Genomic DNA, 26,646 nt, shown 5'->3' on the forward strand with positions numbered 1-26,646 from the left:
TAGATAAATTAGATTTCATCAAAATTTAAAGATTGAGCTTTAACGAATACTATAAAGAAAGCAAAAAACCACCAGCAGAATGGGAGAAAATATCTGCAAATCATATTTGATAAGGGACTTTTAATTAGACTATACAAAGAATCCTTACAACTAAGTAATAAAAAGACAACCTAGTCAAAGAATAGGCAACAGATCTGAATAGATATTTCTCCAGAGAAAATATACAAATGGCCAAAAATCACATGAAAAGATGATTGATGTCATTAGTCATCAAAGAAATGCAAATCAAAACCATGAGATACCGCTCCACACTCACTAGAATGACTAAAATCAGAGTCAGAAAATAAAAAATGTTGAAAAGGATGTGAAAAAATTGGAACACGCATACAATGTTGATGGGAATATAAAATGGTGTAGCCACTTTGGAAAACAGTCTGGCAGTTCCTCAAATAATTAAACACAGCTACCATGTGACCGAGCAATTCCACTCTGAGGTATATTCCCACGTGAAGTGAAAACATGTCCACACGAAAAACTTGCACGTGAAGGTTCATAGCAGCATTCATAATAGCCAGAAGGTGGAAACAACCCGAATGCCCATCAATGCTGAATAAATAAACAAAATGTGGTATACCCTTTCGATGGACTATTACTTGGCTGTAAAAAGAAATGAAGCACTGACATATGCTACAACATAGATAAACCATGACAACACTTTAAGTGACATAAGCCAGTCACAGGAGACCACATATATGATTCTATTTACATGAAATGTCTAGAATAGGAAAATTTATAGAGACAGGAAGTAGACTAGTAGTCTTTCAGGGCTGGAGGGGGTGAGGGATAGGAGGTGATAGCTAATGGGTGTGGAGTTTCTTTTTGAGGTGATGAAAATGTTCTAAAGTTGATGGTGGTGATGGCTGCACAACTTGGAGAATATACTAAAATCTATTGAACTGTACACTTTAAATGGGTGATTGTATGGCATGCGAACTATCTATCAATAAAGCTGTTTAAAAAAATAATACAGTAGGAAGAAAAAAACCTGGCAAATTTGAAATCTTTCCTCAGACTCTGCCAGTCCATTTTAGCTGTCAGATCTTATCATTCAATATTCACAACAGTATAAAAACCTATCACCTTTATCTGCTTCTTCCTTCCATGTTCCTCCCAACACACACACACACACACACACACACCCCATTATCTGTCACCTGAGAAAATGAACAGGGAGGTGAGAGGCAACAGCCTTCTTGTAGATAGAAGGTGAGTTTTAGACAGCAGTGGGACATCAGGCAGAGATGTCCACCAACCAATGTGAAATTCAGGGCTGAAGCAGCTAAAGATGGTACAAGATGGTGGGGTGGGCAGATGGGAAGGGCTCCATGGGGTCTCAGTGGCCCTGCAAATATCCTGACTTCTGCACCGGAAACAGGGCCAGGCCACTCCCTTACCGACAGGGGCCAGCTGATGCAGGTGAGCATGCGGTAGAGGCGGAAGAGGTGGACCAGGTAAAAGGCGAGGATCATTATGAAGTTGCAAATGGTGACCACTTCAAAGTATCTGTAGGCACTGTAGCCGGTCCATGGAGAGCTTCTCACACAGATGAAGGCAATCAGCAGAGTGACCTGAGACATAAACATAGACACATCAAAGAAATGCCCACCTATGACGGGCACCCAAGGAACGAACAACAACAGAAAACTGAGGAACTGCTACAGATTCAGGTTATTCCCTCACAAATCGGCTGGAAGGGTACAATTTCCTACAGTACAAGCTTTAAAAATATGTGCCGGTTATGAAAGCTGGGAACTGCAGTGAGCGGTTTTGTCTCTGAAGTCTGTTATGCTGTGCCCGCAGGATGCACCCTCAGGGAGAGGGCGGGGATGGAGGGAAATAACCAGGCAGAACCATTCCGTTTACTTGCTGGATCTCTGCGGAGCAAAGGCAGAGTCAGCTTGATACTGCACCTTGGGTTTACATATGAGGTTGAACTGGAGGAAGTTGCCAATATTTGACTGTTTTTGACCCACAAAGATGGCGATTCATACATTCCACCCTATCAGTTGGCAGACAATAAGTTATCTTTTACTGACACCTGACATACACGATCTCACTGAGGTCTCACAGAACTCTGCCAGGTAGATAAAATCATCCTCATGTTCATTTCATATGGGAAAATTGAGGCATACATCTTCAATAATTAGCCCAAGGCTAGCCACTCAGCTTGTAAGCTGTGGAGGCAGGATTTGAACCCAAGTCTGTCTGACTCCAGGGACCATGTTCCACCATGTCAGATGCAGTTTTGCCTTCCAAAAACAGAAGCCCTTGTTATCAACAAGCTGAGGAAGGTAAACATGCTATTGAATGTGTAGGAATCCTGTGTACAAGGTGGCGCTTGCTCACCACTGGGCATGTGGTGACGGCTCAGTAAGTCTATTGTTGCATGAAAAAATGAATGAATGAATGACCTATCAATGAATTAACATGTCAGGTAAATTACTGGCAACATATGAATGTTATGGGAGAGCAGATTGGAAGAGGGCAGAGAAGATTCTGAGTTTTCATGAAGCCCACTCTAAGAGAATAAATTCTTGTTCACTTAGGGAATAAACCAATAACACATAGGTGTTAAATGTGTGTAAAACCTTAGGATCTATTTTAAAAGCACAAGTAATTTAGGACAAAAATTATTTTATACTGTTCCTTTTCTGTAGAATGGTGATTCTCAAGGGGGTGTGTGTGTGTGTGTGTGTGTGTGTGTGTATGCGTGTGATTTTGTGTCTTTCAACAGTATCTAGATACATTTTAGGTTGCTGTAACTGTGGTGGGGGGTGTGGCTGGCATGCAGTGGGTAGAAGCCAGGGGCGCTGCTAAACACCCCACAGGACAGCCCCTATAACAAGGAACCATCTGGTCTCGTATGTGGCCCAAACTGCTGTGCCGCTGTGAAGAAACCCTGCTGTAGAAAATGTGAGCCTCTACTGAGAACTAAATCACTAAAAGGACCTAACGCTAGTTAGAATAGTCAATGCTAACTAAACAATGCTAACTAAAGTCCCACGTTTCTAGCATACTCCTAAAGGCCCTCAGTAATAGGACAACAGCTAGAAAAGAACTCTCGAAGCTTAAAGGGGACCTGAAGAGGGCTCTGTTGAACAGGTCACGACAGAACAGAGCGGCTCTGACCCAACGAGACCCCCAGCATTTGCCTATTTCCCTTTGCTAATGAGCAGCGTGAGTATTTCCATTTTCTCAGTTCCTCTCAAGCCAGTCAGCCATGGTAATATGATTCACACCTCAAGGTTGTTTTAACGAGGGGAAGCCCTGCTTCTCTCGGGAGTGTGTGTGATGACCAGGGCCTTGCTGCCTCATCGGTCCCCATTTCCAGGTCTCCTCTTTTGGAGAAGTCTGTGGGTCTCCCCAGTCTTCCACTGACCCCCTCATGAGACGGGGCATTCTCATTCAAGGCCTGCCTTAAAATGCAGAGAATTCAGGATCATGCAGGGCAAATCTCAGGTGGAGAAGCAATTTTGCGCCTAATTTAATGCAAAGATTAGAATAATTTTTACAACCCTTCATCTGACTGGAGTCAGCCCTTTCTCGTGGTAACACAGAGATGTGGGAATTTCCCAGTGAATAAAAGGGGCACAATCAGGTCTCCCCCTCTGGCCTCCCAGGTCTGAGTACTGTGCAGCAGGAAGTACATTACTGCTCTACCACAAACCACGTCGGCCCTCTCTGTGAAACTTGCTCATGAAATGAGACTTCCTGAATTCTGTCCACTTGGCTGGAGGCTGCCTACCATGTGCCCTTCTTTAGGAAAGACCAATTTTAGAAAATCTCATTTAGACAGCAGCGGATGTATACTTATGCATGCTATTGAAAACCTCCTTTTGCCCAAGGATTCTTCCATTCCAACTTTAGTCAGCATCTTAGGTGAGTGCACTTAAAAAAAAAACAACCCCCCCCAAAACAAACAAACAAACAAAAACTTCACTGACAGCAAACTTTTCAGGAACTCTTCTAAGGCCAGTAGGTAACCTTTGCAAATGCTGGAGACCCTTGAATTATTCAGATGTGTGCTCAAGGGGCAGCCAGAAAGGTTAGCAGAAGAGAGAACAAAACAATGGTGGAGAAAAAGGCCCTGAGGTGTTGGTTCTCAGCCTGGCCCTCTCAGGATTTCCTTTGGTTCCCTGTTAGAAAAGCAAATGGACACAAACACGCCTGAATTCAGACACCTGGGCATGCCTGGGTAGGAACTTCAGGACTGAGTGAAGAAGGCGGGGAGGCTTTGGGAAGACAGATGTGTTCTGTTCAGAGTAACTGAAATGTGGTACCCAAAGGTACCACAGGGCACCTGCTACCTCCTCTCGTAAGGGTCTGCTCTTTTATACTGAATGTCATGAACATTGAAAATAAAATATCTAACAAATATCCATTTAAAGTAATGTTGCAAGAACACTCAGATCACAGCAAGGGTCTCGCAGACCAGTTGTGACACTGTTTAGTCACTGGAATCACCTCGGCTTAGAAACCTCCCCCCTTTCCTCCAAACTGTGTCCCTTCTGACTCCGTACTATCAGAATTCTTACTAAGAAGAAGAGACGATCTTTGTGAAAACAGCAGTGGGTTTCAATTTCGCAAGAGGTGAAGCAAGCTGACATTACTTGAGAGAAACAATTGTCCCCTGAAAACTTTGGAACTAAAACAAGGTGGTCCCAACTCCATGGCCAGGTGCCAGACGGCTTGCCTAGGTTCTCAGTCTGGTCACGTCCCTTGCTGGGGCCCAGGACAGGACAGCCCCAAACATCCCACAGTAGCATATTCATTACTTTGAATTAAGGTTACTTGATGAGCAGCCAGTGCCAGGAGGGCACCTGGACCCTTGCTTGTCTCCTCGAATGCAGGAAACAAATCTCCCCTGTGAAAGATGCCCTCCCGGCTCCAGGGCAGCCGAGAGAGACAATCTGATGACTAAAGAGATTACGAGCCAAAGAGCTCATATAAACACTTTATTAATTTACTACCCTGGCCCAAACTTTGTTTAGATTACTCACTAATGAATACCCACACCTTGTGTTTAGATTCCTTTCTAATGAGTACTTTGTCCTGTCAATTCTTCACAAGGTTATTCTTTCTTTCCCTAAAAAGTATGAAAAGGTACTTGGTTCGATCATGTCTTTGAGCCTTATTTTATGATCTGAGGAACATATTGTAATTCTCCCGTGAGCACATATTACAACGGTTTTTCTCTTATTAATCTAGTCTTGTGTCAATTTTACTATTTTATTACTAGTCCAGCCATAAGAACTGAAAAAGAGTAGGGTGGTGGTGATTCTTCCTGACCTCCTCTGGGGAGAAATGACATTTTAAAGTCTAAAATGGACACTTTCTGGACAAGACTCTGAGGCCGTGTTCAGGTGATGCTTCCTTCTGAGTTGAGCTGCAGAGGCCTCTGGTGATCTCAGGGGTCCTGTCACCTGCTGCCTAGTGCCTGTGTCCCTCTGCGCTCCTGCCAAGACTGGCCCACGGAGCATGCCTGTGTCTGGCTGAAGATGGCACCAGATACCTTTTGTTTTAGGAACCCTGGGCTGGATGCTGGCAGGTCACCCAACCCCACCCTCTCACAAGGGTTTTTATGCTGACCTTGGAGTAATGTTTCACTGAGAGAGACAGGCGGGAGTGGGCGAAGTTACTGATGAGAGGCAATTTCAAAAAGTCTCGGCCCAACTCTAAAGCATTTCTGAGAAAGTGCAGGAGATGAAAGCCAGGTTTGTTAAAAAAGTCAGAGGTGTGGATGACGACTCCGTGACTGGAACTGCATTTGTGGATGGTAAGCAGACCCCTAGATGAATTTGCTTGGCAGGTGGCAGGCAGGAAGAGAATTTGAAACTTTCCCAGCTTCCCAGCTTGGGCTGAATTCTGCCCTGGGGTGTAGGTAAATTCACCCGTCTCCCTGTTAAAGCCCCACTAGCCATCACCAGGAAACAGCCCTTGTGGGATCTCATTAACACCCACTGGGCGATAGAGCTCTCACCCTGGCTTACCTCCTCTGAGAACCCCTCCCCTCTCCCACTTGCCAACATCAGACTTGCTACAGCTTCTTCCCACGCTCCAGTCTCCAGCGCCCAGATTTGTTTTGTATTCACATACAAAAATGCCATAGAAAACACAAGGGAGGGGAGTTAATCTAGGAAACTCTATGTCAGGGGTCCTCGGGCCCAGGTCTCTGAGCAGCTGGCCAACGCACAGACTTCAGAATCTAACCTTGGAGCAAAGTCACCTGCAGAGTACTCAAAACCAGAGCCCACGCTTGTCCACACTGGGGCTATTTCTGAAAGGCCACATAAGTAGCTGTTAACAGTGGTTGCCTCTGGGGAGAACAAATTATTTAGTGGTTTAAAAAATTCATTCATTTTCTTCTCTTGTATTGTAAAGATCACATACGAAGTTGTAAGATGGCACTTCTGTATGACGTGTCTCAGAGATCTTTCACGGCACACATATAGATACATATAGAATCTACCCTTTTCTTTTAACGGGCTGTGAATTTGACCCGGGGTTTCTCAGCCTCGGCACTATTGACCTTTGGGGCGGGAGGATTCACGGATGTAGTGGGCTGTCCGTTAGCACAGTCCGCAGCATCCTGCTCTCCACCCACTGGATGCCAGCAGCACCTCCCCAGGCGTCACAGCCTAAAAGCTCTCCTGGGGACGGTATGGCCTCCACTACCTTAAAACAGTCTTTTATTAATGGGCCTTTATCACATTCCCAGTTTCTGATGAATACAAACAATTTTGCAAAAAACATTCTTGGACATAGTCTTTGAATATGTATGAACATTTCTGGAAGATTCCTAGAAGTGAAATTACTGGGTGAAAGCATATTCACATTTAAGTTTTTGATGCATGCTGCCAAAATGCTGTCCAACAAAGTCAGGAGTCTCCCTGAATATGAAATCTTGCCAACACAGATTACCCGTGTTTAAAAAGAACGGAAATGATATTTTGTTATTTAATCTTGATTTCCCTGATTACTAGTTGGTTAAATATCTTTTCATGTGTTTATTGGTTATTGCCTGTGTATATTCGTGGCCTATTTTTCTATTGCTTGTATTTTTTATTATGGACTTGAAGAACTCTTTATATTCTGAATATGAACCTATTATCTGTTATAGATATTACAAATAATTCTGTCTCTCATTTGCCTTTATTTTTAGTTTTTTGTTTTACCAAAGTTTAACTTTTTTTTGCAGCCGAATCTAAGTATCACTTTTTATAGCTTCTGGGTTTTGTGTCTTATTCTCCACCCCAAGATTATAGAATAGACTACATTAAAAAGAAATATATGTTTTCCTTTCTTATATATAGAACTTTCACCTCTTTAAGCATGTCGGATTTATTTTTTTGTGGATGGCACGAGCTAGGACACACAGTAGGGTTCTAACTTACCAAACAGTGAATCAATTGTACTAACGGTATTTGCTGAATAAGACATCCTTTCATTGATTTGCAACGCCGCGTTTTACACAAGCTTCTATCTGCTCATTTCCGATCCAGTGTCCACAGAGCAACTCCCTTAAAAACTCCTGAAAGCCTTATAACCCTTCAATAGTTCCCCATATTCTTGAATCAGGTAAAAATCATTTAATGGGCCCAAAGAGGCTTCAGGTTCTAGTCCCAACTGCCTCTGCTTCTCTGGGTATATTCTGTCCCTCAGGGGGGTCCCCAGTATTCTCTCTTATGGTACCTTTGCAATTGGTGCTGATGAGTATTTGTTGATTAACTTGTTCACTATCTTTCTCCCCAACTACAATGTAAGCTCCACGAGTAGAGGGACCCTGTGAGTTTCACGCCTACTCTCTCTGCTCCCAGCAGCGTGCCTTGCCCACTGCTTAATTCAACTTTGGGTGAATGAATCATTCCTGGGGTTATCCTGCCATCCTCTGTCACAAGCTCCGTGACACTCTAACACAATAGAAAAACACACGTCCTCCCTTACTGGCCTCAGGTCCTTTGAGGAGAGGATTGTATTTTATCGTGGAACATCACTTAGGGACCTAGGACAACGCCTGGTGCTTAGAAGATGAGTGACTTTTGGTGGCCACTCTGTAAACACTTTTCCAAGTTGGCCGAATGCCTGCCTGGCCTGCAGACTTTCCAGGGTATGTGGGTGCGGGTGCGATGGAAGACGGGCTTCCGGGTACCCAGTTCATGATGCAGCCAGAACATTCTCCGCTTGTTACTCAGGCCAGGACTTGCTCCCCTTGTCCCTAACCGATTTTTTACAAGAGATGCGGCCTGGATGGACTACCTGTGCATCACACCACCTGTGTCACCACTGCTCTTCACTGGCAAACGTCATCAGACCACAGTTAGGAGGCTTGAGTTAGCACAACCCGTCAGATGTGTCACTGTGTCAAAAAGGGTGAGAAGCACCACTGACGTTCGTGCCAGCTTGGAGGTTTGGCGCTTATACTGAACCAAACTGCAATCACAAGTTTTCGTTTGCAACAGGTAATGGTTTCTCTAGTTTATTTCTCTTTCAGTATCTGACTAGATTTCCTGGTCTGTAGCGGCTGGCTGCATATCAAGAACACAAAAGCAGCCTCCTCTGCCTCTCACTCCTGCCATGATTAGGGGGAGGATGTGCTTCTTTCTATGGAAGCGAAAGGACAGGGCTGTGGGTGGTTGTTGCCTCGCTGAGAAGACTCCTGGAGGACAGGGCTGTGAGTAGTCACCTTCAGAAGTGGGTCATCAGTGAGGACCAAGGGCACTGAGACAATGTGGAGATGCCACAGGGAATGTCCGGGTTGAACCCCAAAGAGGAAGAGGCCATCAGCACGGCTCCTCAGGTGGTAAGAAGAGCAAAGGTGATGACTAACGCTGCTCGAACACTCGCTGTGCACCAAGCTCTAAATGCTTTATATGCACTTGCCTGTTTTGATCTTGACAAGACCCCACAACGTAGGCGCTGTTATTCTCCTCCGTTCACAAAAAGAGAGCCGAGGGACAGACACACAAAGCGATTTGCACCGATCACACAACTAGTGAATCTGGAGCCAGGGCTTGGACCCAGGCAGCCTCAGTGAGGCAGCCTCTAGCTGCTGTGGCAGTGATGGCCCTCGTCATGCAGCTGTGTCTCTAAAGGGCACCCCGGCCTCCACGCTGGCTACTGGATGTGTGTCAGCAAAAGTGAACAGGACAGAGAAGGAGTAGGGCAGATGTCTGGAGGTCAGTGCCAAGGAAACGCCCGAGGTGTGAAGGAAGCACCGGCCAAGGCAGGGCAGGAGGCGCGGAAGTCCAAGGAGTGAATCGGGAGCCACGAGGGGTGAGGAGTCCAGGGGGACGGCAGAAACCACCACCTACTGAACGCAGGTAGCCGGCTGTGTGACGCCAGCTCATTTTATCCTCGCAGCAGCCCCACCATGGCCAGGTGGCACGGTGCTGAGTTCACAGATCTGATGAAGGTAAGGACCAAGGGTGGGTCACTTCCCCAACGACGGTCACACAGATGGCAGGTGGTGGAACCAAGAAGCAAATCCAGGTCTACCTGACTGCTGAGACTCTGTGAGGAGTGAGTGTGTTCCACAGGGATGAGCTCACACCGAAGCCAGAGGCACATATGTATTATTTTTCCTTTTTAAAGAATGAATCACATGCACTATATAGTTTTATACTCTGCTTTTAAAAAACTACAAATATTTTCTCTTTCGTAGGTGCCACACATTGAATTATTCTGCTTCAGAGAGAGCCCTTATCACTGCCTGGCAGGCTGTATATTTTACCTGTTATTTTTTCATTGTCTGTCACCCCCTGAATGTAAGCCCCATGATGATGGGGGCTTTGACCTGTTTTCTTCACTGCTGTTTCCCCAGTACCCTGATGGTACATGGGTTCTCCATAGATATCTGTCGAATAAATGAAGGAACAAATGAATGAATGCAATTATATGTCCATTTCCTACAGGCCTTCTATGTACCAGGCACTGAGCAGAGCCACATCCTGCTCACTCCTGCCTCATGTCTAGTGGAAGGTAAAAACCATCACCCCAGAGAGGTCCTACCTTTAGCACATGGGATGATGCCAGTGGGCACACAGACAGGGACCGTGATTAATTCCCTGCTGTATCCCCAGAGCCTAGCACAGAGTAGGTCTTCAATAATATACTCAGACCTAAATTTGGGGTTAAACTTGATTCTCAAAGTACCCCAGTGTAAAAACGGCCGGCAGGCTGAGTGCAGCCTCTTTGCTGTAGTCCCTTCTCCTCGGGCACTCTCGGGTTTATGGGGAGGCAGCACTGGATGTGGGGGTCTGCTTTTAGGCACAAGCAGAAGAGCTGCCTGAGTGGGTGCTGCGATGACAAGCAAATACAATCCCCAACAATTTAGACACATACTGAAATATTTACGGATGAGACAAAACACAGTACAGAACGTGCTTCATAATAATATGGGAGCAAATGGGTATGAGGGGCGATAAAAACATCCTAAAATTAGATTATGGTGATGGCTGCACAACTCTGTCAACTTATTAAAAATCACTGAACTGCAAACTTAAAACTAGTAGCTTTGATGGGATATACATTATACCTCAATTAAGCTGTTAAAGATAATTTGGGGGGATTAAGTGGGTGGGGATATATTTCAACAATGATTAGGCATAAACTGGTGACTGTTGCAGCTGAGTGAGAGGCACACAGGGAGGGGTTCATTGTGCTATTCTCTCTACTTTTGTATATGTTTGAAATTTTCCATCATGATAAAGTTAAAATACAATACCCGATATGCTCAGAGAAATAACTAATTGGCATAAAGAGGGAAGAGCAGAGGGAAAAATGACTTGAGATTTGTAGTCATCACTCTTACCATAAAGGCACAAGTAGAAGTTAGGAAATTATCTTTATTTTAAAAAGTATAAATTTATAAAATTTATTTTAAAAATTATAAAAACTGAATCGTATTAATAAGCATGCAGGTAGAGTGATGCCATGGGATTTCATCCAAGAGAAGACAAAGATTTTTTTTTTTATGCCTATAGCACCTGGTCTTCCAAGGTGGTCTCCCATCCAAGTACTAACCAGGCCCAACCTTGCTTATTAGCTTCTGAGATCAGACGAGATCGGGCACGTTTAGGGTGGCATGGCCATAGACAAAGACTTTTGGTTCCTTCTAAACTAAATGAAAGCCTAACCGTTCCCATTCCAACCACAGCCAGACCAAGCGATTAGGTTCTCTAGTCACAAAAGCCACCATAGCAAGTATCAGTGCGGAGACTCAGGGAGAGTGTGTCCGATGCAGTCAAGCACACTGGTATCTGAATGGGGCCACAGGTGACCACAGGTGGACAGCTGTAGCCCACAGTTTTCCACAATTCTCAGTACAAGCTGGGCTTGAACACAACTTGTCTGACTCTCTGCAAAGAACAGAAGTACCTTCTGGAGCAATGTGTCCCCAGGACTAACTAGAAAAATACCCAGCCTGTGTTGATCAATTTGGCAGGGGGTGTGGAGAACATATCTAAGACTCTGAAATGTCTAGAAATGCATGGGACAATTTCACAAGCCAAATAAAGATCCTATGTGAGCAGAAAAAGAAGCGAGAACTCTTGCACTAAGGTGAGACAGATTTCTTACAGCCAAACCCAAGGCAGCCTAACCCCAACACATTAGCTACCTGACAACACCTCAGCTTAATTCCCTTTGGAACCCTTGGGGAGAGCTGGTGGGCATTCCTCCCCACTCAGGGCACAGCCCACAAGTGAGCACGCTTCTCTCCAGTCCCAGCCATGCGTCCCAGTAGTGAGCTCCTCACATCACACTCTCCACAGGGAGCATCCCTACTAACCAGAGTCACCTCACGGGACTCAGAACTCTCTATGTCTTATTGATGGTTCCGTCTTTGTTCCAGCCAGTCTGATCCAGGGTCAAGTGATGGGACATACAGGCAGCTTCCTCAGAATATGAGGCTGTGGGCTGGAGAGACACTTAAGAGATGCATGATCTGATGTGGATTCCTCCACGCCATTACCGATGTCGTTTGTTTTAAATACTACAGAGATCTAATATACATGAGGCGTACAAGTCACACGGAAAAACTGCTTCCAGCTCCCTTTCCAGTGTCGACTTTTACTTCCCCATGCACATCCATGTCCAAATTGAAGCAGACTACTGACCGTTCTCCATCCTTTACTTCCATTCGCTCTGCCAAACTCCTGCTTCTAGACTAGTGACATCCGATCAAACTTTCTGTGATGATGGAAATCTTTTCCACCTGTGCTGTGCAATATGGTAGCCAACAACCACATGTGGCTGGTACAACTGAGGAATTCAGCTCTTAATTTTAATTAATTTAAATTTAAATGGCCACACGTGCCTAGTGGCTACTTTGTTATGTAGTTCCAGACCCTCCGAAGAGCACATTCTCTGCCTTTATGTTCCCCAGGTTGAAGGGGTCTCGCCTTCCTTCAGCATTTCACCCCCAGCCCTTTCTAGCATCTGCCATATCCCCTTCCAGTCTCATGCCCCTCATGAGATAAAATGTCCTTGCAGATCCAGACAGAGTCTGGGCCTCATTGGATCTCACGAAGCAACCATTCGGCGAAAGAACTCACTGAGTGCTTGTCCTGTTCCATTGGACCGGACCTTTCTCCCTCCTTGGAGTAAGTGTCAGGCTTCTAGGAATGGCTGTTCATAGTCTGGAGGGGTCAGTGACCTTCCACAGATACTGGTCAGGGAGCAGATGCTCCAGCCTTCAGTTCTTTTCTACATAAACCCAATTTTATTTCTGAGAGGCAGCCTGGCTTTGGTGCAACTGCCTCAGATCAGTGGCTGGTGCCCCTTTCTACCTGTGTGGCCTTGCTTTTCCACGCTTCAGTTTCCTCACCCAGATAATAAAGATGATAGTATATACTCTAGAAGGTTGTTGTGAGGACAAAGTCAGTTAATACCTGTAAAAGCGCTGTGTTGACCTAAAGTAAGTATGTAATGAACAGTGAAATAATAACATTAATAGCAAATTAACATGTAAAGGTTGGTTCATGCTCGAGCATGGGTCTGGAAGATACTTCTGGAGTTAACACCAAATTATCAAATATCTAAAAAAAGTAGATGTCCTTTGACTCAATAATGTCATTTCTACTAAACTATCCTATTGAAACAGATATAGGCCTAGATTGATTTATAAGAATAATCATTACAGAGTATTACAAAAGTAGAAAAATTAGAAAAAAACCTAAATATCCAATAGTATATGTTGATTAAATAAGTTATGGCTCACCCTCACGACAAAATACTACGTAGCCATTAATAAAAAACGTTTACCTAGCTAAGAAAAATAAAATCAGGCACCAACCTGTGACTTCCCATCCCCTATTCAAAAAACTATAGACAATATCTTTAAAGAAAACTACCACAGACAAAATGTTAAATGTGAACATTTTGGAATGATGGCATTCATGGGTGATTTTTTTCCCCTTGTGCTTTTTTTCATAGTTTTTAAATGTCTGTATTGAAAATATTATTTTCGTAATTATGGCAAACATAGCTTTAAACAATCTGGTTTTAATAACACCGGAAGATATTCACGACATAGTATAAAATAAAGAAAGATCCCAAGAAAGATTCGCAATGTGAAAATACACCCGCACGTGTGCCAAGAGAACACATGGAGGCCAAGTGCTCAGCATGTTAACGGTGCTCAGTGCTCATTTTAAGTCAGGGTTTTAGGGTCGGGGAGCAGATGTTCTAGCTTGTCAGGATAATCCCGGTTTATGCTCTAGAGCACTGGGCCTGCTGGAGATGCCCTTGCCCTCAAAAGTGTCCTGCTAAATTACACAGTTAATTAACCTAATTGCCAAGAGGTTCTAAAATATGCGAAAACATTTGTGCTTTTCTGTATTTCTAAATTCTAATAAACACGATGTGTTTCCTTAATTCTAATTCGCACTCCCCCCATACACATTTTAATGTGGAGGTTGGAACGTAATTTACAACAGAATAGAGCTCTGTACCTGCTTCTCCCCATCCCCTAGGCTGTAAGTCAGTGGCAGGTTTTACAGACGGAAGGAAGGATCTTGGAATTGAGGAAACTGGCACGTTAACTTAGAAGTGGGGAAAACATAGAAAATATATGATATGATCTTTTTTAAGATTCTAAGAGAACTGAATAAAATCAGGTGGTATGACCCCTGTATGCAGCTGAGGTCTTAATGGAGAGTAGGAGCTAGTGTTCCCCAGAGGTTCCCTGTAGAGGTGACTGCCAAAAATTTTCTCTAGGATGGGTGGCCGCAGGGGCAGGGCCCAAAGTCCTTGCTGGGACGTGAGCATTTTACGAAATGCTGAAATAATACTGATAATAATTATTTTCATGAATGGCTAATATTCATTAGGCACTCACCATGTGCCAGGAGTAGGGCTGCTGATATTATGGCAACCCAATGAGGTAAATGCTACGATTAGTCTCAATTTACAGATGAGGAAACTGTGACAGGAGAGAGGCACCTGCCCCAGGCCACAGAGCTGTGCGCTCAGAGATGGGGCTCAGTCTTTTTCATTGGGCTCCAGAATGTGGTTCTTAACCAGAGTATGCTGCTTCCTGCCTCTTTTACATCTCCTGCCCCCCAAGCCGTGGGACTGGGCAGATGAATTCATCAGCAAAGCCCTGCCTGTCAAGCTTTCCCTGAGGACTCAACGATCTGTGTGTGCTGGTGTGGTTGGTGGTGAGGTACAAGAAGCTTAAATGGCCAGATATTCTGATTCCCTTGGCCTTAGCAAGGAGGCATAAAAAGAACACCCAACACCCTGTTAGTGCACTGTGGCTGTGTTCTCCCAAGACAGCCACGGCAATGTTTCTGGCCTCACATGCTCTTCTAGAACTTTGCCACTTCCCATCAAGAAGCAGAATTTGTTTCTCCTCCTCTCGAACCATGCAGCCTTGGGAGCCACCCAGAATGTGGTGGAAGTGACATTGTATGAATGCCATGGCTAGGTCACAGAGCTCGGTACAACTCCCTTCTGGCTCTCTGTTTTGGGACGTCCACCTCCCCTCCTCCCGGAACCCTCCCACCATGTCATAAGGAAGCACAGATCACTTGGAGAGGCTACGTGTAGGTGCCCAGACAATAGCCCCAGTTAAGAGACCTTGCCGACAGCCAGCATCAACTGTGACATGTGAGCCAGTGAGCCTTCAGTCCATTCCAGCCCCAGCTTTCAAGTCTTCCCGCTGAAGCTCAGTCATTGCAAAGACAAAACCTCTTCACTGAGCCCTGCCCAATTTCCTGACCCACAGAATTTGTGAGCATAATAAGTGGTTGTTTTACACCGCTGCGTTTTGAGGTAATTTGATATGTAGCCATAGAAGCTGGAGCAGGCACTTAAATTAAAAAAGGTCCTGTTTGGTCTGTTTTGAAAGTAGCACATGAATCGTTCTGGGTTTCATGTTTTGATTCTTTGCACAGGGAAGTTGAGATCTGTCCAGAGGGCAGTGATGAATGAGCCCAGGTGAGACAGAGAACATCTGTGACCTGCACCTGGGACTCTGGCTTAAAAAAATGTCCCCTCAGCAGAGATGCTCTTGGGGCAGGCGCAGCTGAAAGGCAGCTGTCGCCTCTGAGGACACTGTTGCTGAATATTCTATAATGAAACCGCTGTGGTGGGGAAGACTTCAGAATGGCTTATATCCCTACCTCTATCCTGCATCACTGAGTGGATGCTCAGTCTGAATCGTCCGCAGACTAGAAGCTCTGACGTGGCTTAAACTGCTGGGCCGGGAGGCATCGAGCTTGCTTTAGTTAAATGAAAAATGCCAGTGGCAGTCAGAGGCAACTTTTGAGAGCTCTGGGCTTGGGCTTCCCAGTAGCCACAGAATCCAACAGGGAGAAGAAGGAGGACAAGAACTGTAGCGTTGGCATTTTCTCGGCCCCACCCCTGAGCAGCTCAGCTTGGAAGAATCATTTATTGATGCTTCCTGGTAAGATTTCATTTGAAAAGAAGATCCTACTACCAAATATATCTACATGTTGATTTTCTTTAAATTAAATGTGGTAACTCTGGCCGTGGTGCAGCAGCAGAGGTAGGCTCTTTTGAGTGTGGTGAGCTCATACTGACTAATGCCATCCTTCCACCACTTTCTCTACTCAGCCTACCAGCCTGCTGGTCGCAGAAGGATGAAAGACATGTGGACAGTGCTGAGTCACTTCAGCTACCCTGGCTGAACCCAGCCCAGATCAGATGACAGAAGCCAACCCCCAAACATGGAAGCACGCCTCATTCATGATTAGAGGAGCCAAGCCCAGCTGACTTTAGTCATCTGAACAATAAACACTTATTGTTGTATGCCACCAAGGTTTTATGAGTATTTGTCATGTAGCGAAAGCTAACTGATACATCTGTTTCCAGAATATTCCAGGTTTCCCAGTCAGGCAACTCTAGTTTTGAAAATAGAAAGAAGAATAAAGTTACTTATTCGGTGATTATTTATTGAGTACCAACCATGTTCCCAGCCCTGTGATTAGCACTAGCGATACAAAGTGACACTGGTTTCCACTTTGCCAAAGACAATCCTAAGTGAACCCTGATGTAGAATAAATAGTTATGCTGCTCAGACCTTTGGCCACCATCCTGGGGAAGTAAATATATGGAGGAGCTGTGGGGCCAGTTCCAGCAGGAGGCCTGGCATCCAGCCCTGGGCACTTGCCAGAAGTCAGCAGCTGCTGAATTTGAGAATGTGGGTGTGGGATGCCTAGATTAAAAACCCAGGCAGCAGAATGCCAAATCAGTGCCAGCCTCAGGGAGAAAAATTAGTCTGGGATAAAAAATGACAAAGCAAGTACACAAGAACCATTAAGGGATTGTAAGCATGTGTCGCTGATGGAAAAACATAGTGGTTAAGGATGCATGACTGTCATATGGTACCCAGTGAGGAATGGAGAAGAAAGTCTGATTGTTGGCCAAAGGCTGGCCTCCAGTCAGAATAAGTAAGACTGAATGGGAGCAAATAAGGCATGGCTAGCAAGCCCCATGGGTCAAAAAGTCATTTCACAAACATAATTACTAGTGGGCCAGTTAACCTCCCTGGGCCTTAGTTTCCTCATCTTTAAAATGAAGATAATAATAAAATCTCGCACACAGAGTTGATATGAGGATTAAATGAGCTTATTTGGGCACAACAGAATAGCATGGTACTGCTCTAGTAAACATTCAACAATGTTGGGTATTAAAACTCCTTTCAGAGATATGCCAGGAAGGGGAACACAGGATGATGTTTGAGAAGCTCTTAGCACAGAGTGGTACTTCAACAGTGATTCTTCTGAGTGCAGTGAGTGTATTGTCACCAGGAGATGAGCACGATATGAGGACAGCTTAGACACAGGCTCTGTCCTAAAGGGTAAGGAGCTTCAGACTCAGAAACAATTACCCTAAAAGAGAATAGGGGATAAATATCATCAGGGAGGTATAATTTGTGAAGACGGGAGCCTGGAGCGGGGAGGAGGTCAGGCATGTCCTCTGTGAGGTGCAGATGAAGCCCCTGTGTGGGCTCCGCAGGAGGTGGGATTTGAATATGTACAGAATGGAAAACAGAGGCTTCTAGCAGAGGGAACAGGGCAAAAGATGGCATAGGGTGGAAAAACACAGGGCACATTTGGCAACCAGTGAGTTGTCCATTTTAGGCAAACCCCAGAGTGTGTAAAGGGGCATGAAGGGAAGAAAGCTGGCAGGGAGCCGATCTCAGGCTGAGGAAGGAGACACTATCAGTGGGCAGTGGGGAGCTAGTGAAGGTTACTGAGCAGAAAGAGCCATAGGCAGAATTGCACTTGCGGAGAACTAATCTCTAAGTGGACCAGAGTTGGGGGTGAAGGGACTCAGAGGCTGGTTAGGAGGAGGCCGTGTCAGTCCTAGTGAGGTAAGGAGGACTAGACTGAAGTACCAGCCAGAGGAATGGGCAGAGGAGACAGGTGAGAGAGGAGGACAGCAGGGGGCATAAATGTCCCAGGATAGCCTCCGGGGATCAAGGCTGCGTGGTGATGTGGGGAGCAGGCAACCCAATTGCAGCGTCCATGTGGCTGGCAGATGCCAACAGGAAACTCCCTGTGCTATTGAGTAGGGAGGTAGCTGCCTCAGATTCCTCAAACTGCTGAGAGCATGCTCAGAATGAGCTGGCAATTCCACCTGTCCAAACATTTCCACATCCAAAACCAGCGATTAAAGAAAAATGCACCAGGCCTCACCCCTTCTGCAGGCCATGAGCTGTCTCCCTCTCCTGCTCTGGGATCCAGTTCCGGAGAACAACTCCCCAGAGAGGACCTCCCCCACCTGCCCTCTGGCTGCCTGTGCTGCCAGGGACCAGAATGCCTGCAGTGGTGAACCGCTCTGACAGGCAAGACCGCGGGTGAGGTGGAGGGGGACTGCGGTGTGGACACCTTGCCCCGTTCGCCCTCCTTCCTCCAGCTACCTTGTCTTCAGTACGAAGGCAAGAACATGTGACCTGCACCCCCAGGTTCATCGAAGTTATTTCAGGAGGAGAGCGTTGAGCAGGCCCTTTTCTGATGCCTGCACTTCCCTTCCCTCTCTCACTTTTGAGTCACCCGAGTGCCAGGTGGAAACAAAGCCCTCCTTTCAGACTTCACTGGTTAAAAATAACCTGGTAAGGCTGGAAGCCCGACACTCCTTGTGTTTCCCCTCACTGGATATGCAGGGTCACCCTGGGGCCATCTGGTGGTAAGACAAAGAGGGCCTTTCAGTCCCAAGGGAGCAGCCCTCCCTCTGCCCTGGTCTGGATGCCTTTGGAGGAAGCAGAGAAGACCTGAACATGAAAGAGGCATGAATGAAAGGTTTGCCCTAGATGATACCTCCTCTCATGCACCTGTTAACAGAGAACTGCATCACTCAGGTAAATCCAACACAAATTCACTGTCCTCCGAGGGCCACAGTGGGGGCCAGACATTGAGCAGGACCTCAAGAAGGTGAGGCAAATTAACTTGAATCTAGCTACTGGACTCAAATGCATCTTCCTAAATCCTGTTTCTATACTGAGTACCATAACTTCATGCTTTTCTAACACGTGAGCAGAAGTGAGAAACATGGAAAGCCAAAAAGAACAGCCACCACAGGAAGAGGAAAGAGAGACGAGGATTCAGAATAAGCCACACTAGACTCAGTATGTGAGTGTCTTGAAGGGAAGGACTGACAGTGGGCTGGGTCATTAGCAAACTTACAGATAAATGCTTTTCAGGCTATCTAAAACCCTTGACAAAATATTAGCATACCGAATCTAACAATATGTAAAAAATACAAATGCACAAGTAACTAAAGTTTATTCCAGGAATGCAAGGCTGGTTGAATATTTGAAAATCAATATTAACAGACCCAAGAAGGAAAACCAAAAATTCATACCAACTGATGCAGAAAAAGCATTTCACAAAATGCAATATCCATTCTTAAAACAAAAACAAAAACAAAAACAAAAAACTTCCGGCAAACTAGGATAGCAGGAACATCCTTAACGTGATAAAGAGCATTTACAGAATAATTTACAGCTAATATCATACTTAGTGGTGAGACTGCACGCTTTTCCCCTAATACAGGGAAAGGATGACCTCTCTCATCTCTCTCATTCAACATATTTCTGGAAGTTGCAATAAGGTAAGAAAAAAGAAATAAAAGGCATATAGATGGAAAGGAAGAAACAATATTTTTTTATTCATAGACTACATGATTACCTAGGTTGAAAATCTCAAAGAATCTACAGAAAAAGATCTTAGAACTAATAAACAAATTTAGCAATATCACAAGTTGCAAGATCAACATATACAAATTAACTGTATTTCTACATTTTAGCAATGAAAAACCGAAATTAAATATTAGAAACAGAACTATTTACACAGATCTATTTAATAGTAGCCAAAAAAAAAAAGGGGGAGAAATATTTATTAGGTTTAAACCTAACCTTGTAGTATGCTGAAAACTATAAAATAATGATAAAAGAAATCAAAGAAGACCTAAATAAAAGAAGAGGTATAACACATACATGGATTGGAAAATGCAATATTGTTAACGTGTCAATCCATCCCAAATTGATATACAGATTCAACATAATCCCAATCAAATCTCAGCAGGCTTTTTGGGTAGATATTGACACGCTGATTCTAAAGTTTATATGGAAAGGCAAAAACGGCTATGAGGTAGGGAAAGGGACTGACTACAAAGTGAGAGTACAAGGAGATTGTGGAGGTGATGAGGCTGTTTCCTGTCATGTTGTGGTGATGGATACACGGTTCTATGCACTTGTCAAAATGCGCATAACTCTTCTAAAAGTTGTGAAATTGACTGCGGTGACAGTGGCACACGTTCTGTGAATATATCAAAAAGCATTGACTCGTATACTTGAAATGGATCAACTGTATGGTATGTGAATTATATCTCAACAAAGCTGTTACCAAAAAAAACCTTTAAAAACCCCAAAAAACTAAAAAAAAAATAAGACACCTGCAGAGAGATGGTCTCATGATACTGTCAAACCGCAGAGCGAGAGGTTATAGAGATAAGATGAAATTCAGAGGCCCCGGCCCTCACTACACCATGGAAAAACCTCACCGGGGCATTTCCACAGGGTTTTATTTTCAGAACTTAGACTTTCTCTGCCCTGAAATTTCTTGATACTGACAGAAAAACCTTATAGAAAAGGCCCTGATACAGGAAGAGCACAGACCCCAATGCTCAAAGTTCATCCACACCCAGGCTTTTGTGGACTTGCCATGCAATCCATATTCTGCCCTTGCACAGTTATATACATAGATGTAATGACTAGAACAAAAGCGATCTTGAAAACTACCCTCCCACTTCACAGGAGAGAAATTTGAGATCAAGATAAGGGGCATGATTTACACAAGCTTATTCAGTAGCAGAGGCAAGAGCCAACCAGATATTCCTTCCTTGTCACCTCGATGCCTCTCTGCCTGGCACATATTACACGCTCTATACTCAATAGCGAAGTGAAAAATAGAACATCTTCAATACCCCTCCTCATTCAGACACTGACCTGCACCAATCTAACGTTCCTATCAAAAGGACCAGTGCAGACTCACAGAATAAGGTGGGGACATGCAATGAGGAAAAGAAGATGAAGACCTCGTAGGAACTACAACTATAGTGAATATTAAGAAAAAGTCCAGTTGATTTCTGAGGAAACGATTAAAGATGAAAGATCTCACTAGGACACTGAAAGGAGGTAAAAGAGTAGTAACTAACATTTACTCAGGGCTCAAGTACATCACATAGGATCTATGACCTTCGGACCAGGTGATATCATCTTCCCCATTTCACAGATGAGGCACAGAGAGCATAAGTGACTTACCCTACATATCACTCAAGCAGTGAGAATCCCACTGCCTCTTACTAGCTATATGACCTATAAAAGTTATATAACATCCTAGAGCCTCAAGTTTTCCCAACTGGAAAGTGGAGATGACAAACGGTATCTCATCTGAAAATACCTGAAAAGCACTAAGCACAGCACCTGGCACATATTACATGTTCTACATGTTTTAAATGCAAAATAAAATCCTCATCAGGTGCATGGAACGATATTATTATAGTAAATAATCTGCAGGCCCTCTATCATAACATTCTTGGGTTACCACTTCCTCTTCTTTAATTAAATTTTCTGGAAGGTGTCTCTCTCTGCATGTGAATTAGAAACTAAATTGGAGCCACTACTTTATCAGCCTCCCTTTTGCTCCCAGTGGAGAGGGCCCTCCCTGCAATGTTCAGCCTTTATTTTTCTTCACTTTACCTCTTGGCCCCCAAGAGTGAAGACTGGTATTGACTTAAAGTAGATATCTGTTCAGGGACAGATGGTCTGTGAAATTTGAATACTTATTATTTTAGTAACTTGTATTTTACCTCTTCTTCAAATAAGAAGGCAATAAAAGGAGTCTTAGTAAGAAATGTCAAAGATGAAGGAAAGAGCAGAGATTTGCGCCAAAAAGGAACTATGAATGCAGTGTTGAAGCATCATTATGAAGAGCAACAAAGAAGGTGCAAACTTTCAAAGTCAATGCAAAGCTGAGAAGGAAAACTGAATCAAGAGCGCTTAAGTCGATCATTAGGATGGAGCAGGGCAATCCCCTAGAAACAGATTCTGAAACATGTTCTTAGCTCCCACGACATTAAGTGCAGACATTGTGAGGCAAGAAGCAAATAAGTAATTATGAAGCAGAGAACCTTATGCTTAGACGATAAATATATACTGTTAGATGAAAACAGCAATGCGAAAACCATTGAAAAAGCATGGTTCCCACTTTATAATGGAAGGATCTGTCAGACAACACCTGAGCCTACTGAACAATCTTAACACAATGAAAATAGATAACCAGACATCATATATCTCCTGATGGAAATACACATTACCACCCAGGAAGTGGTCCTGCAACAAACAAATGAACAAACAAATCTAAACCTGATGAACCTCTAGATCTAACTGTCAACCTGTAGGAAATACAGGGGACTGGAGACTTTGTTAATGATACCACAAGGATGCACTCAGACACATCTACTCAGTGAGAAGGAATCACAGGAATGAATGACCAAATTTATTAGAGAATTCAATGGTAAAGAAAAAGAAGGAGGGGGAGGAGCCCAAAGATTAAGAGAGACTTGAGAAATATATGAATGAAATACAAAGTGTGGGTTTTGTTTGGATCCTGATTTGCACAACCGACTATTTAAATACACACACACATATACACACATAAACTGAAGAAATCTGAACAGACTGGATATTTGATGGTATTAATTGTTAGTTTTCTGAGTTGTGACAATAGTAATATTAGTAATAGAGGTCATTATTAAAAAGAATGCATATTGAATAAGGAGTCTAGGACTTGCTTCAAAATAACCTGTGAGATGGATGAGAGACATAGATGAAACAAGATCGGCCATGTGTTCTTAATTGTTTCAGCTGGGTGATAAGTAGGTGTGGGGTCATTATAATATTCTCAATATGTTTATGTTAAAAATTTCCCATAATAAAAGCTTTAAAAAGCAAGCTACAAAACAGAGAGTATATGTAAACAATGTCCTCTCCAGGTCAGGGTGGCAGCCAAACAGAAGTGTGAGCAAAGTTTTGCCAGTTCATGCTTTTAGACTTGTGAATCAGAATTGAGCATATGAATATACACTATTATATATAATATAATGAATATATATACACTATTATATATAATACATTGAATCTATTATTTATTGTATATACTAATATTACAAATAGAATATATATTTTATAGTAATAGATTTTTTAAAATAGTAATTATAGCAGAGATAGCTAAGTGATATCAAAATCTGCGTTCTTCTTTCCAAATTATAGAGCTGTGGCTGAGAAGTGGTGCTTAGCCAGGGAATAAGGAAGGGGAAAGGCTATTGTGTTAAAACACTGACATTTGAGGGTTTACATGTTACAGCAGCTAGCTTTACATTAATACAATTAAGAGCTGTGAGGAATGCTCTGAATGAAAAGAACCGGGTACTACTTGGGGAGGGGGTTAAAGGGAAATGTAAATTAGAAAACTCTGAGTACAACCAGAGTGGCTTTATAATACCTTCTAATTATTATAATCTTATAATGGTCAATTAATTGGTTCATTCATCTGTTCTCATGTCACTATTCATATGGTCCATATTCATGTTGTAAATTAGAAATTATTTTGCAAGCAGAAAAATAACATCTATATCCTATGAGTGAATAATCTTATCTCTCAGAATTTATCTTAGGGAAAATAACCCTAGTCAGAAAAAGCTCTACTACACACTATAAAACAGGGGTTGGCGGATATTTTCGGTAAAGAACCAGAGAATAAATATTTTAGGATTTGAGGGGCATACAATCGCTACTCAACTCTGCAGCACGGTGCAAAAGCAGCCTTATGCAATACATAAATGAGTGGGTTTGGCTGTGTATCGATAAAGTTTTATTTAAAAAACAGCACATTAAAAAATGAAATCCTACCATTTGCAATGACAGGGATGGACTTGGAAGTTATGCTGAGCAAAATAAGTCAGAGAAAAGATAAATACCATATGATTTCACTTATATGCAGAATCTAAGGAACAAAAAGAACAAACTAATCGAAAACAAACTCACAAATATAGAAGACAATCTGGTGAAAGCCAGGGGGAGGAGAGTTGGGTGGGCTGGGAGAAAGTGGTAAAGGGTTAAAGTACAAATTAGTAGATGATAGATGGTCACAGGGATGGGGACATGGCATAGGGAATGCAGTCAGCAGTAATGTAATGGTTATGTGTAGAGCCAGAGGGGTGATAGAGTAATCAGGGGGATTGTTTCATAAATTATGTAAATGTCTAACCAATGTACTGTATACTTGAAACTAATAATAAAATAAAATGCTAAAGGAAAAAAAAAAACAGCTGGCAGGCCAAATTTGGTGAGCAGACTATAGTTTCCCAACCACGGCAAATGTTCAATGTAATATGTATGGTAGCTAAAAGCTCAAAAACCACCCACATGTTCAAAAGTGAATGGTTACTAAAGAATATCTACTTAGATGATTGCACATATTGTGCATAATTATGAAGATTTTATAGCAACAGGCATGTTACTAAATATCGAATTTTATGATAAAAAAAAATAAGAGAGAAGCAGAATCCCTGACTGTAGTCAGCAGGATTACAGCCTTGAAAGCTTCCATACACTCACTCAAGGACCCAGCTAGAACTTCTGCGGAATTTGTACGATGGTGAGTCATGGGTAAATTTTGTTTTCTTAATACTTTTAAAAACATAAATTATGTTGATGTTGCTCTAATCATACTTGTGTAGTAATATAAAATCTCAAAATAAATGCTAGACCTATAAAATGCCTTCATTGGAAGACCCAGATGGAACAGGCAAATTAACATGCTCTCTACATCATTCATTCCTCTGGCAGTTCCTGTAAGACCCTTGACAATAATGAAGCTGTCAAAACTCAGCAGGATCACTATTGACTTACATCTGTGGCTACAGCTCTCCCATACTCCACCAGTACCAAAAAGCTCATTTTGAGAATTCACCAAGAAATTTTCCAACTTCTTCTCTCTCAGTTCTGAGTCTTTGCACAGGCTGTTCCGTTTCAGAACACTTTTCCCACCTTTTCTTCCTGCCTTGCCCCTTCCCATGCTTAGGCCTCAGCCTAAAGGTTCCTTATCTGGGAAGATCTGACAGCAAGCTAGATAACCCCTGTTATCTGTGCTCACAGCATCCTCTGCTTCCTCCTTCATGATGCTCACACTAACCACACTTCACTAATTCAAAGATGCTCATTCTTGCACATTTTTACTTCCCTCAAGGCAGTGGTGTATTCTACAATTGCTGACGGCCAGACCAGACAACAATTGTAGTGTAGTTACCATGCCTGCCATGTGCCAACGTTCAATGTGCCAGGATCGAAACTTGAAGGAAGGGTGTCAGCAGAATAGGAGAAAATCCTGGAGCCAGAGTGGAGCACTCTTTGAAGCCCTGGGAACCAGAGGCTTTGTGAGGCCGAGATGGTGGAATGGCGAATCAGTATGTTTTTAGCATCATTCCCAAAGCGGGAGTCCAAAGCCAGCATATGAGCCAAGCCCTAATGGCTTTTAGTTCTTTCATGGATTCTTCTAAGGAATGCTGTACTGCTCACACTCTTGATGATATAGAGGAAAAAGATGTGTAAAAGTACATTTTAAAGAAAGGAATTTAAAAGAGGGCTCTGACTATAACAAAGTTTTAAGAATATCTTAACCAATTTGTCTTCTTTCAGCAATTTCTCTTTATATCTACTCACGAGAAAATACAAAATCTCTAAGTTTGAAAGATCTTTCAATAATCATAAAAATTCTAAATAAGAGATTTGTATTATCATATAATTAAAAACCTAATCTTTCCTTTCCTTTCCTTTCTTCTTTCTTTTCCTAGTAGTGCCAAAAACAATGGTGCCTTAGAGGTGATGAAACACCACATCTGTTTACTGTCCAGATTTTCAGCTCACAGAGGAGGGGCTGAACCTGTCTTGTTCACTGCTGTTCCCCCAGCAGCTGGCACAGGGCTAGGACAGGGCAAGCACTAAATAAATATTTGGTGAAGTGACTTGAAGTAGCCTTGGCCAGGTAAAGAGCCACGACTAGGACCACATCAAAAGGTTAGTTTCTGAGCCGGAAATAGAAATCAGAAAGTGAGCCGGCCACGTCTGGCACTTGATTCTTTTAGCCTTTAATCCAATATAGTAATGCCACTATTCAGTGTTTGCTGGTGTTGCTTTAAATTAGAAATGCTGTCCTGACAGCTTGACAAACTGACAGACACTTCTCTCATCCCTTGGCTCGCCTCTGTTTCCTTTGGCATAGGAACCTACTGTTTTGACAGTGTGAGTCAGTGGAAACCTGTCAGCTCAACTAAATAAAAAAGAAAGGTGCTCTCACACCGGCAGCCAGTGCAGAAACTGTATGTTTATCTGAAACTCTGGGCTGGGCATCCCACCCTCTCCTTGCTGGGGTCCCCGCCTGCATCTCCCCTCGGCCTCTCCTCACTCTGCCAGAGACGCCCCGCTTCCTGGCCTGCAGGTCTGAAGAGATGTGCTCCAGGCCCCACCACACATCCCGGGCCTGGCAGAGGGGCCCT

At 43.4% G+C, this 26,646-nt stretch overlaps 1 protein-coding gene and 1 pseudogene across 3 annotated transcripts in view; both read right to left on the reverse strand.

Moving 5' to 3' along the window:
* CMTM7 (CKLF like MARVEL transmembrane domain containing 7) overlaps window positions 1–26,646 on the reverse strand; it is a 47,472-nt gene that overhangs the window by 8,797 nt on the left and 12,029 nt on the right. For all 3 annotated transcript variants that reach the window (XM_039843458.1, XM_039843456.1, XM_039843457.1), the window contains exon 2: window positions 1,455–1,628. In XM_039843458.1, the coding sequence (XP_039699392.1) occupies window positions 1,455–1,628 (174 nt within the window). The remainder of the gene's footprint in view (window positions 1–1,454; window positions 1,629–26,646) is intronic.
* LOC120586818 (uncharacterized) lies at window positions 11,034–11,155 on the reverse strand (annotated as a pseudogene).

The sequence above is a fragment of the Pteropus medius genome, unplaced genomic scaffold, assembly GCF_902729225.1.
Source record: "Pteropus medius unplaced genomic scaffold, Ma_sr-lr_union100, whole genome shotgun sequence".
Classification (NCBI taxonomy): Eukaryota; Metazoa; Chordata; class Mammalia; order Chiroptera; family Pteropodidae; genus Pteropus; species Pteropus medius.